The 12,533-nt window shown below is 36.6% G+C and overlaps 1 protein-coding gene across 13 annotated transcripts in view; it reads right to left on the reverse strand.

Annotated features, from left to right (window-relative positions):
* Positions 1-5,340: 5,340 nt before the first annotated feature.
* The window catches only part of ATOSA (atos homolog A), an 87,331-nt gene continuing 80,138 nt past the window's right edge, over positions 5,341-12,533 (reverse strand). For 8 of the 13 annotated variants that reach the window (XM_082617279.1, XM_082617278.1, XM_082617289.1 and 5 more), the window contains 3 exons: positions 10,969-11,037; positions 8,458-8,657; positions 5,343-6,424 (listed from right to left, as the gene is read on the reverse strand). In XM_082617279.1, coding sequence (XP_082473405.1) covers positions 6,271-6,424; positions 8,458-8,657; positions 10,969-11,037 — 423 coding nt within the window. In that variant the 3' untranslated portion in view covers positions 5,343-6,270. Of the gene's footprint in view, positions 6,425-8,457; positions 8,658-10,968; positions 11,038-12,533 lie in introns of all 13 variants that reach the window. The other 5 variants (XM_082617284.1, XM_082617283.1, XM_082617282.1 and 2 more) reach the window with 2 other exon arrangements.

A 12,533-nucleotide genomic window follows, 5' to 3' on the forward strand; every position in this document is an offset into this window, starting at 1 on the left:
GGGCTACTCCTTGCTGCGGTGCACAGGCTTCTTATTGCAGTGGCTTCTCTTGTTGGAGAGCACAGGCTCTAGGCACGTGGGCTTCAGCAGTTGTGGCGCACGGGCTCTAGAGTGCAGGCTTAGTAGTTGTGGCACACGGGCTTAGTTGCTCTGTGGCATGTGGGATCTTCCTGGACCAGGGCTCGAACCCATGGCCCCTGCATTGGCAGGTGGATTCTTAACCACTGTGCCACCGGGGAAGTCCCTCAGTGACTTTCTTAATTGCCAAATCCGTTGGCTTTACATTGAATCCTTATTCTATTTGACATCTGAATAGATACAGGCAATATGTGGTGGTTCCAATGAAGCATCTCTCAGAAACTTGGAAATAAGATTGCCCTCTAAAAGTTAAACTAGTAAAAAGCAACAGATTATGAATGCAGTTCTGTGGGAATTTGGAAACCATAAAAACTCAACCAGGTTGTCCTGCGTAGACTCTCAGGCAGGAAAAATTGCACTGGGATTGCAACTTGAAAAACAAAAAGTGCACTCCTTTTGGAGAAAGAAAAGAAGGAGTTTGTCAGGCAAAGGAGCATTTAAAATACAAGGGTTCAAGAGACTGAGCTCTTTCTTTGACAAGTATATCCCTTGGGAGTGACTTAAGCTGGGCCAGCTGAGACACTTCATAAGATCAACTAAATATTTGTTCTCATTTCATACTCACAAAGTAACCTACTGAAAATTTGCCTTTCTTTTATGCAGACCTACAGGGAGAAGGCAGAATGCACTAGTCAGGCTAACTTAAGCATCTGACAGTCTTATTTTTATTGAGTTGACATTCTGGTATATATCCTACATCAATGTATTTGTGAGCTAAAATCTGATAGAGGCATATATATAGAAAATCAGTATATGTAACCTTAGATAAGGAGAATCTGTTCCTGAAAGATAGTGACACTCACATGAGGGCAAGTTTGAATTTCTGGGAGGCAGATTTTGGTCAGTGGAGAATCCACAAAGGCCAATGTCCCACTGTGGGGACTGTCTGAGAAGCCATCCTTCCCCAAGTAATATTCCTTTTTGCATCATCAACCATGTACCTTAATGTTTAAAATTACACAGCGATCACCAATTCCCTGTTTCTCAAAACTTTCTTCCCTTGACGTTTAGGATACTACTCCCTTATTCTCTCTTACTTCTCTGGTCATTCCTTCGCTGAGTCTTTACCTGCCTCTTAATAGGAGGATTTTAACAATTCTGTCCTTGGATCCCCTTCTCTTCCAGTTTTATACTTTCTGAGAAATCATTTCCATCCTCATAGCTTCAACTGCCATTTATATATTCTAGATCAGTGCTCTCCAAGAGAACTTTCTGTGATGATGGAAATATTCTGTATCTGTGCTAGCCAATACAGTAGCCACTAGCCATATATGAATAATGAGCATTTGAAATGTGACTGGCACAACTAAGTGAATTTTCAATTTTATTTAATTAAATTAAATTAGCTACAAGGATTAGAATCACTGAGAAACCCTAGTGACGGAGATTCTCATTAAGTCTGGGGCAAAGTCAAAGAACTGATGTTTAACCAAAGCTCCCCCTGGTGATTCTGGTGCATACACGCACAAAAGATTTTTCAGGCTTGGAACTAGGTAGGTATATAAAAGTTTTAAAAAGATCAGGGGTCTTTTTGAGGTTTAGGTGCCCTAGCTCAAGGGTTTGTAGGAGTGAGTAAAGGAGATGAGAAGTCACACCCCATCCATTCCTCAAACAGCTGAGTGAGGAAGTCTACCTGCATCATTGTTGACATTGTAGCAAATATCAAGAACTGAATACCTTTTTTTAATTGAAGTATAGTTGATTTACAATGTTGTGTTAGTTTCAGGTGTATAGCAAAGTGATGCATATATATATATATATATATATGTTCATTCATATATATATATGTTCTTTTTCAGATTCTTTTCCATTATAGGTTATTATAAGATATTGAATATAGTGCCCTGTGATATAAAGTAGGTCCTTGTTGTTTATCTACTTTATATATAGTAGCATGTATCTATTAACCCCAAACTCCTAATTTATCCCTATTCCCTTTCCCCTTTGGTAACAAGTTTGTTTTCTAATTCTGTGAGTCTGTTTCTGTTTTGTAAATAAGTTCATTTGTATCTTTTTTTTTTAGGTTCCACATATAAGTGATATCATATGATATTTGTCTTTCTAAAAACAGAATACATTTTTAATGAAAGGGAGAAACTGGAAGATCAACGCAGGGAAACCAAGTTAGATAACAGAGTGCCAAAAAACCCTGAGTATAAATGGTGATGTCTGTGAGCAAAACTCAGGGAACATTACCTGAATAAGTAGGTCAGAGAACTGTAAAAAAACAAAAAAAAGTTTTAACAACTTGAGTGTTGGGAGTGGGACTTAGAGAGTGGAGGATGCCACTTCTCTAGGGACTTAGTGAGACAAGAGAACGTTATACGAACTGGAAAGGCTGGAATAGGAAATTTTTGAATGAATTAAAAAGAATGATGAACAGTGGGGTCTGGAAGAGATGTTTAAAACTTTAAACATTTAAATCTCATAAAATATTTGCCACAATATGTTTCTAAAACTTCTCACAACTGTATTTGCATGCCTCCTGACAGTATACTAAGTTGAAGGGCCTCTGAGTTGCTTTAGGACATTCCTTCCTAAAGTCTTTTATATTTTAATCAAAATCTTTTCCCCCCTAATGATTAATAGGCATTGCCTTATTATATAATCTCATTACACAGCAAATTAATTTTTTTGCCAAGAATATTGATGAAAAGTATATTTTGATGCCAGGCCACAATTACTAGTAGGAAAAAAAAATGAAAAAAGGGGTGAAATGCCAGTGTAGTAGAGTGGAAAAGACAGAAGATTTAACCTAGATTTGAATCCTAGCTCTTCAGCTTACTGACCATGGGACCTTGGGCAAGTACTTCAAGTGTCCTTTTTCTTTCATTGTAGACTATATCCATACTCTCTCTGAATAATGGCTTTAAGTATTAAATAACATATAAATTGTTTACAATGCCTGGCACAGTAGGCATTCCTATGTTCCCTGCCTCTTCCCACAGTGTTCAAGTTTAAGACATATATCTCTCACAGATAATCCATGGTGGACTACAATGAGCTGATTCCAATGTCACATACAGACAGTCTTAGGGATTGAGAGTGAATTCCTACCATGATGAAAAGCCTACTTCCCATGTAGACTGATACTGTGTTCCCAGGTCTAGTAGATCATGTGGAGTATCATATACTAAAATTTTGAGAGCCACCACATCTGTAAAGTGATAGCTAGAAGGGTGGATGGAAGGAGGGACTTTCACATTTACTTTACATAACTATGTACTGTAAAAAAATTTTATAGTAAACATGTATTGCATAAATTAAAACAATTAAATTTAAAAACAAATCATTGCTTCACTCACAAACTGACTAGGGAGAGTGGGGATCCCAAGGATGAAGTTTTTGAAGGAGAAATTGCTTCCTTTCTCTAACCCTCTGGGAATGAGAGAGACCTGGTGGGGTAAAATGACAGGAGAGGGAACCTTCTGTTGGGTGCCTTGCAGCCAGTCCCCATTGTCATCACTTCTTATTAATATTTTTCATTCTCTTCTGATAAGAAAATCTCTAAGGACTTTCCGGAGGTTACTTGTGTCCTGGAGTTCCTTTTAAAAACAAGTTGTCACTCATTTTGTTAGTCTGCAAAACTGCCAAGTGAGTCTGCAGTAAGTGAGGAGATCTCTATTTAATCTACCACAGGTAGCAGTGTTGGTTGTCTTTACCTGCAAGCCAACTCTCAGTGTAGTGACATAATCTGTGAGTACAAAGAGGAGCCACACAGGAAGTGTGGTAAAGTCTCGGCCTATGACAAAAGAAGGGTAGAAAAAGAACCATTATGATAGAGATAGTGCCAGGGCAAGTGAGAGCAGACAGATGCTGGGTCACCATACCTCACTGGGAAAAAGAACACGGACAAAAAAGAAGTAGATGGACAAAATGTCAGCACTTGTTTCCCTTGCACAAGCTTGCTAGGAAGAGCACAAGGTGCATCTAGCTGCTTCAGTCATTTTCTGGAAATTTTCTTTAAAATGCCCAGAAAGGTGGCAAACCAGGTACTAGAAATAATTCTAGAAAGATTGCAGTGTCGTGTCCACATAAAAGACACCTGCATACACATACATCATTAATTTTTGGATTACCAGAGAGGTTAAAGCAGCAATAACATTTTTTTAAATTAAATAAAGGCATTTTGATATTTTAAATACTTGGTATTTTCTGAGTTTTATATAAAATTATCAATATTGACTTTTGTCAAATGTATATAAAAAGTCTATTAGGATTGACATATATGCACTACTATATAAAATAGATAACTAATAAGGACTTACTGTATAGCACAGGGAACTCTACCATACTCTGTAATGGCCTATATAGGAAAAGAATCTAAAAAGAGTGGATATATGTGTATGTATAACTGAATCACTTTGCTGTACACCTCAAACTAACATTGTAAATCAACTGTATGCCAACAAAATTTTTTTTTAAAGTCTAGATACATGTATTGAAATACGTATTCCAATAATTAGATGACACTTTAAGAAGAGAAGACACATTAATTATACTCTCACCCCACTTTCTCAATCACACAGAGCCAGAAAGGTCAGTTCCATCAGATACCATTAGAGCTAGGACTATAATCCAAACGTAATGGGTCCTAATTCCATGTTGTTACCACACACCTAAAGATTACAAACAAACCTTTATAAATTTGTGCCACTGAAAACTTCTTTATTTTTCGTGGAGTGTAAATAGACTTTTCTCTTTAAGCTGGTGTTTCAAAAGGACTTTATAAGAGGCTTCTTGCTGACCATCCCACAGCCTGCAGGTACACACTCTTATATGCCTTGTATAGTCTATCCATTAGCTGAGTGCCAAAGGAAAGACCTTCCCATCTCCCAAATTCCAGACTGCTCACTTGGTTCTAGACTCCCAGGTCTCCTGGGTCTGGCCTACTGGAACGGTATGTATTTTCTAACCTGCGTTCATGGCTTTGTGTGAGCATTCCCAGTATTTGTGCCTTGTTAACTGATCTGCTGTTGACCACTGTCCCTGTACAAAGATCTAAAACCACTCCTCTTTCTGAGGGGGATGGATGGAAGCCTTCTGATGCACTCAATCATGTTCCTTTACTCAGTGGTTTTCCCAGTTGCCAAATGCCTTCCATGTGACCGTGAATGAGAAAGTGATAAATTGGTAGAAGGCTCAAGATATCTCTCTCCTCTTATTAGCTGTAAAGCTAGAATAGAAACTGTCTGATCGGTACCAGAAATTCACTCAATCACATAAATGTCTCATCTAAAAATAAAAGCCAAATACACATTTCTTTGTTTCTTGCATATATTTACAATATAAATACTAATTTGTTTTCAAAGTACATATTCTTTTAACAATTTGCAAAAGTTATCTAGAATGGGATAGCAATTTAACGTAAAGCCTTTGTAGTAGTGATTAAGGAAAAAATAGAACTGTTTTGGGGATAAGGGATTCTAGAAGGAATATGAATGGGCATGATGATCTGAACTCGCTAAGGGAATGTGAAGCAGCTTACTCTGTGTTGCACTGCCGATACAGCATGTTAAAGGACTACTGTGTGAGACAGCAACCGGGATGGGGTATTGTAAAAACTAAACCTGGGAGATATAAAAAGTACACATGCTTGCATAGTGCGTTAATCTTGAAAGAAGCTCAACATTTCATTCTCATTTTCAATAATTTAAATGAATAGTACTTAAAACACATCACACAAAATTAAAAGACTTGTGCATATATTTCAGATTTCAACATTAATGTCAAAAATACATAGTATGATTTTACATAGGATTTGTGCTACATTAGAACACTAAAGACAAACATCACTTGAGTAGTAAGGAAAACATTAAATATTAAATAACTGAGAAATGAAACGTGTAAACACTAATCTAACTGTGGAGGGGGAGTGGGGGTGGGGGGTGGTTTGCTCTTGCAACAAGTCCAGTGAAGTGGTTTCGACAGTACAAAAAGGGTTAGGACATGAGTGTTTCCAGTCTCCTTGGAATATGTGGATCTCATCCCAGGAATCCTTTCATAAAAACTGGTCCAGGATAACAGGAGAGGACCCACTCTCCTGCTTGTTAATTTGGTACACTCCCTTCTACGCTATTTTTTACTTTCAAACTTGGGTACTGAGCAAATACTTTAAATTGTCACTCTTTATCAACATCTTGGTGAAAACTGAGGGTTTGTTGGCGATTCAGTGTAAGATTTGAGTTCATATGCAGCACCGCTATCAACTTCCATCGACTTTCTAGAGAACAGGAGCCGTACATCTCTATGGAGGTAGATCTTTCCAGATTTAGAACTCTGGAACCTAAACAAAGAAACAACAAAATGATGCTTCATTTCAGGGAATTAGTGTTTAAAACAAACAAACCTGAGTAATTAAATTTTGAAAGCAGGAAGGATTAGTCTTACTACAATATTAACAGTGCCTCTTTAACAAGATATTTAAAGTCTTATATTGCCAAAGCACTTGCTGCTATTTCAGTGCCTCTCCCTCACTGTCCCTAAACATTCCATACTCCCTTTCCCCTCTTACAATGGCAGAGGTGCTTCTTTTTGTAAATCTGGGTTTCACAGGCAATCTGACTTTACATCCCTGACACCACAGCACATGCACCTTTCCTTACCTGTAGTACGCACTTTCAGTTCACGTCAGCCAATTATACTACATTTGGGCATCTTCTAGCTACAAAGAATGACCCATTTCACACAACTTGCCCTCCTACAATTTTGAGTACATTAAAATGGATCCCACACTTGGAAAGTCACCACAGAAAACTATCAAGTTTTGAGACAATCACAGGATGAGAAAGGACTGCTACCACCAGTAGTGGCTAGCTAAATAAAGCCTAATCATCATTAGAAACGAAAAGGAAAGTTAGCAGTGAAATGGAAATGGTTATCAAAGCTGTATATGGAACTGTTTCTATCCTCTGCTAACAGCTTATAGCATAATACAGGGGGTTGGAGGCTTTAATCACATAAACTTAACTGGCAGATAGTCAAACATACCCTTTAGTGTTAATTTCTCTAGTTTTCCCTTTGCATAGCAGAAATATCCAGACTTGTGGATTTTATTCCCCAATTAGCTGAAAAACCTGGTGGTCAGTTGTATATGTTAAAGCAGAACTCAGACTGGCTCACTCTTTGATTCTTTCTGCAGTTTTTCAGCTTCTCAATCTGAAGAACATGGTGAGCTTTGGGAATTATACCATGCCTTCTAAAGCAGTTTCTTTACAGCATTTAAGGCATCTAATCATTATATGGAGATGACAAAAGCTGGGATAGTTGACTTTTTGGCGAATGTTGGTTACATATGGCTAAGCCTGTTGTAACAGATTAAAGAGATGAAAGTTACCTCCTCCTGATGAATAGGGCTCCTTGGAGTAAGCAGTTAAGCTAAGATGAATTACTGTCACTGATGTGATTGAGGACTTACTATGAACGACATCAGAAAATTATTAGGAATAGAGTTACAGGCAAAGGGCTACTGAGTTCTCTTCTAAGCAATAGACTTGCTCATTGATGTTAAGAACTACACTAGGATTTCAGGGCTAAAAACCTTACCCTACGATGCTGGAAGCATGGACCTCAAGAGCAAACAAATGGTTTCTCACAACCTAGAGCTATTAGCTGGGTAGTAAAAGTTTGAGGAAAATATATTTCTGATGGAATCACCAGAATATAAGCTGTATAAGAACAGAGATTTTGTCCCGCTGTTTCCAAGAGTCTAGAAGCATGCCGGACACATCAATATTTGTTGAATGAATGAATGAATAAATGAAAGTTAAGAATTTCCCCGTCCAACTCAGCAGCCACAAGCCACATGTGGCTACTGAGCACCTGAAATGTGGCTAGTTCAAACTGAGTACAGCAAAGGAATGTAAATATCTCATTAATAATTTTTATATAGATTACATATTCCAATTATAACACTTGAATATGTTAGGTTAAATAAAATATATTAAGCCTCTGCTTATTACTTTTTTTAATGTGGCTACTAGAAAATATAGAACTATATATATGGCTCGTATTACAATTCTATTGGACAGCATTGGTTTAGACAACTGTGTTTCATTTCCCCCAGATGTATTAGCATTGTTTTGCTATAAAATAGTTTCCATTACACAGCTATAAATGAAAACTCCCCTAATTCAACAAGTAGTAATGACTGAAGGAAGATATGACATGTGTTTTCTGCATCCTGGCATATCATAAAGAGTGTCGAAGTTAAGCAAATTCCAAGGGGCACTCGTCTAGTCAGAATGCCAGTTTTTAAAAATAAAAATTTTAGAGTTTTCTTCTAAAGTAACGTATTTTCATATTCATTTGAAACATTACCTCAGATGTATGAGGTAGCGTAATAACCGTTCTTCTGTATGTCGGATGTTCTCTTTATTAACACTTCTCTTCATTTCTTGTTTAACAGGTACAGAAAAAGTTCTTTGTCGTAGGAATGTCTGATGATTGGCTGGCATATCTCGTAAGTCATATATCACAACAAACATCTTCACCACAGTCTTATTAGGATTAAATAAGGTCTGAAGAAACAATATAGAAATTATTCTTTAAAAACAGTGATTCGTTTATTTGATTCAAAATGATTGTGCCAATAATAAAATAGGCTTTTCAATAATAAATTGATCCCAGTGGATATAATTGAGTTTGGGGGAATAAAGTTAATAAAATTTCAGAAGTTTATGAAATGATATTCAATATTTTTTTAATGGTTCACTTAGATTTTTTATTTATGGAAATAAAAGAAAAGCTCCTGTAACAAATCAAAATCTTTAGTCACAAATCTCATATTAATAATAGATAATACATAACATTTACTCTTGTTCATATTTTAAGAAATGATTCCATTAGATTAAGCAAAATATACCTTCACTGAATTAAAACATTCCAGTTCAATTACTTCAAACACTAGCTTTATTAAAATGAGTCAACTGAAAAATGCTCAAAATAGAATTTTAGTTTTCCTCACATTTTAATAGTGAATAAATAGAATTTTTTTTTAAATAAAAAAATAAAATCTTGGTAAAACTAGACTCTGATATGATGTTTCAGGTACATATGGTTATTATAAAATTTAAAATACATTCCCAAAAAAGAGAACTTTTCTTGTTTGGAAATTTTTCCAAGTTTAGAAAATAAAGTTCATTATTATTAGTTACAAAGTAGGCTAAGTAATACTTCATGTTCTCACAGTTGGATTCATTTCAAACACTGCAGTGACACTAGACTTTTTTTTTAATCATCATCAATATCATAATAGACTGAAATTAAATTCAATTGTTACTTGGCCATTAATAACTGAAGGAATATTATTTTTTAAAGTACTAATTTTTAAACAAAATTCCAAGCTGCTGATTTGACTTTAACCAAATTACCAACACATCAATAGGTAACTTGGTGCCCATGCTTTCAGAAGCTCATCCGTGGCACTGGACATCACTCACTGAATCAAAATGAGAAATATATCAATATTACGATCCAATTTTTGAAATCTAGTGAGTCTTAAGATTAAGGCTAATAATACATTTAACAACCACAACAACTAGTAAGCCAGGAGTTCAAGCCATGTTTATACATAATTAAATTTATACAAGGAATGAAAGACATACCCAAATTTCAGATTTAAAATAGCCAGTAGAGTTGGTAGTCTTCAAACAAGGGGTAAATGTGCTGCCTCTGGGTCTATGCCTCATTATTATGACACCTGATAGCTAGCTTTCCAGTGACCCACACTTTCACAAGCGCTACAGAGCCAGAGGCAAGAGATCAGAAGATGATCACTCTTTTAGTTCAAGAAATCCATTCAACATAAAAATCTTACTTTAAAATGCAGTGATTTTTCTTTGGTAAAATTTATACATATGTACATACTGCAATACATACATGCATATATATTGCCTAGTACTATGTTTCATTCCTGTGTGATACGAAATAAACAAATGTACAGACTCTTTGCTATACTGGAACAATGATGATGAGTAAAAGTGGTCCTTCGAAGCACTGATCACACTGAAGCCAAAGGTCATCAAAAGGCTTGCTGAATTAGACCAGATCCTTAGTGTGAGGAACTCAGCTAGGCTCTTTTTTTTTTTTTAATTTCAGCTTTATTGAGGTACAGTTGACAAATATCAGCTAGACTCCTTCCAAGAGCTGAAAGAGCCAACACTGTAATAGACTTCCACACTTACAGGATTATCCTGGGTCTGACTTGGAGATGAACTCAATCACAAACTAGCCTTGATATAAAATTACTCTTCTGAGAATCCTAGATCAAGGATGATGAAGGATTATTGCTCTGGGCTAGAAGAGTTCTCCTAAGCCAAAACTAGATCAACACCTAGACCAAAAGGAAAGAGGCATTCTTTGACCTGACATCTGTCGGACTGCATTTCTGCTTTGTGTAACAGTCTCATTGAATCAATTTTAGAAATTATTACAGTAGGGATAATATAATTTTGCTTCCCATGTTTCCCTGACAAAGCAATACTAATATTTGGGGTCTCCTTTTGCATAGGTCAATCTCAATCCGGCTTATTAAGTAGAAGGTACTGGTAATCTAAATTCTAATTATACTGAAAATAGCTCTATTTAAATTATGTTAACTGTCATATACTATTTTTCTAAAGCATTCACCTTGATTAGCTTATTAATGCTTTCCTTTTATGGAGGTCCCCAAATGGCCATTCCTGAGGCAGAGCAGGGAAACTCCAAACAAAGCTGCAGCCCCACTGTTACTTACCAAAGTTGTTGCAGCAGCAGTAGCAGGAGAAAGGGCTAAGTTCTATATGTATGTGAGAGAATGATTATTGCAATTGTAGGCTATAAAACACATACCACTTGAATTGTTCCTGAAGGAGGTACTCGATAACCCCTTTTACCAAGGGACTCTAAAGTAATCACACCCTTGAAATAAAAGAAGACAAACTGAGTACAAACTGATGCATATATATACATAAAAGACTAAAATAAGAATAATAAGTCATGTAATTACTAACATTTCAGAATTGTATTTGTATGGAAAAACATTCACATTGAATTAATAGAGATACATTCTATGAATATGAAACAGTGAGGATCCCACCTCACTAGGAAACGATTTACTGTTCTTCCTAGAGATGCTTCAATAAACAATACATACATCAATGCTTGAAATTAATATTAAGATATCAAGATATAGAAGTGAGAAGTTCTTTAACTAAAAAGGAAATAAAGGGAGATGGCAGGATTATTCTCTTTTACCATGTGGGAGGAGGGAAATGAAGCAAAACAATTTATTGGTCTTTGGACATACAGAAACTCAGGAATGAGGACTGATCCTAAGTCTTTCCCAAAAATGAAGTCAATTCTTCAGTCAGAAAGTTGAATTGTTATATACGTATATGGACTTCTGACTAGAGACAGACCAGCATCATCAGCATCACCTGTGAACTTGTTAGAAATGCATAATTTCTGGCTTCTTCCCAGACCTACCAAATCAAATCTGCATTTTAACAAGATTCCCCAGATGATATCATATGTACATTAAAGTTTGAGAGGCACTGCCATATTATATAAAATAGTTTTCTGAGAAACATGCTGTAATCAATGCAGAAGTCCAAACAATGACAAACAGTATAAATTAAAACACGGGAGGCTAAGATTGAATGTGTGAAAGTTTCTTGATAACCAGGATGACCAAATTACTACAGGTGGTGACTGTGATACTTAATTCTTAGGTAGCTTTAAGAAACAAATGCTGATTCATTTAACTGGGTGAATAGTTTTCTTTTGAGTAGTTAAGTAGAATAATTGCATGCTCTACAACTCATATCCCATCATTTTACACTGTACCTGCCAAAACATGTCAACCTTATGTAAAAGTAAATATAAAACAGGACTGTCCCATCAGGCAACATCTCTGTTGGGTTTGAAAGACCAGGGGAGGTGGTGGGGGGTAGAAAGCAGTGGACAAAGGTAAAAGGGAAGGCCAGACTCTAATATGTGAATACCTAATCTCCAAGCGAACAGCAATTGACAATCAGAATATTAAATTAATACGTTAATAATGGGAAATGTTCATGGAAATGGGCACTGAAAAGACATATGTGGTTCTTAACAAATATGATTACATGGTCATTTATTTATTTTTATTTTATTTTATTTTTTGCGGTACGTGGGCCTCTCACTGTCATGGCCTCTCCCGTTGCGGAGCACAGGCTCTGGACGCGCAGGCTCAGCGGCCATGGCTCACGGGCCCAGCCGCTCCGCGGCATGTGGGATCTTCCCGGACCGGGGCACAAACCCGTGTCCCCTGCATCTGCAGGCGGACTCTCAACCACTGCACCACCAGGGAAGCCCCCTACATGGTCATTTAAAGCATGAAAACAGCATATCAACAAACTGCATCCCTAACCAAAACA

This window comes from Mesoplodon mirus (assembly GCF_964341445.2).
Source record: "Mesoplodon mirus genome assembly, chromosome: 4".
NCBI classification, from domain to species: Eukaryota; Metazoa; Chordata; class Mammalia; order Artiodactyla; family Ziphiidae; genus Mesoplodon; species Mesoplodon mirus.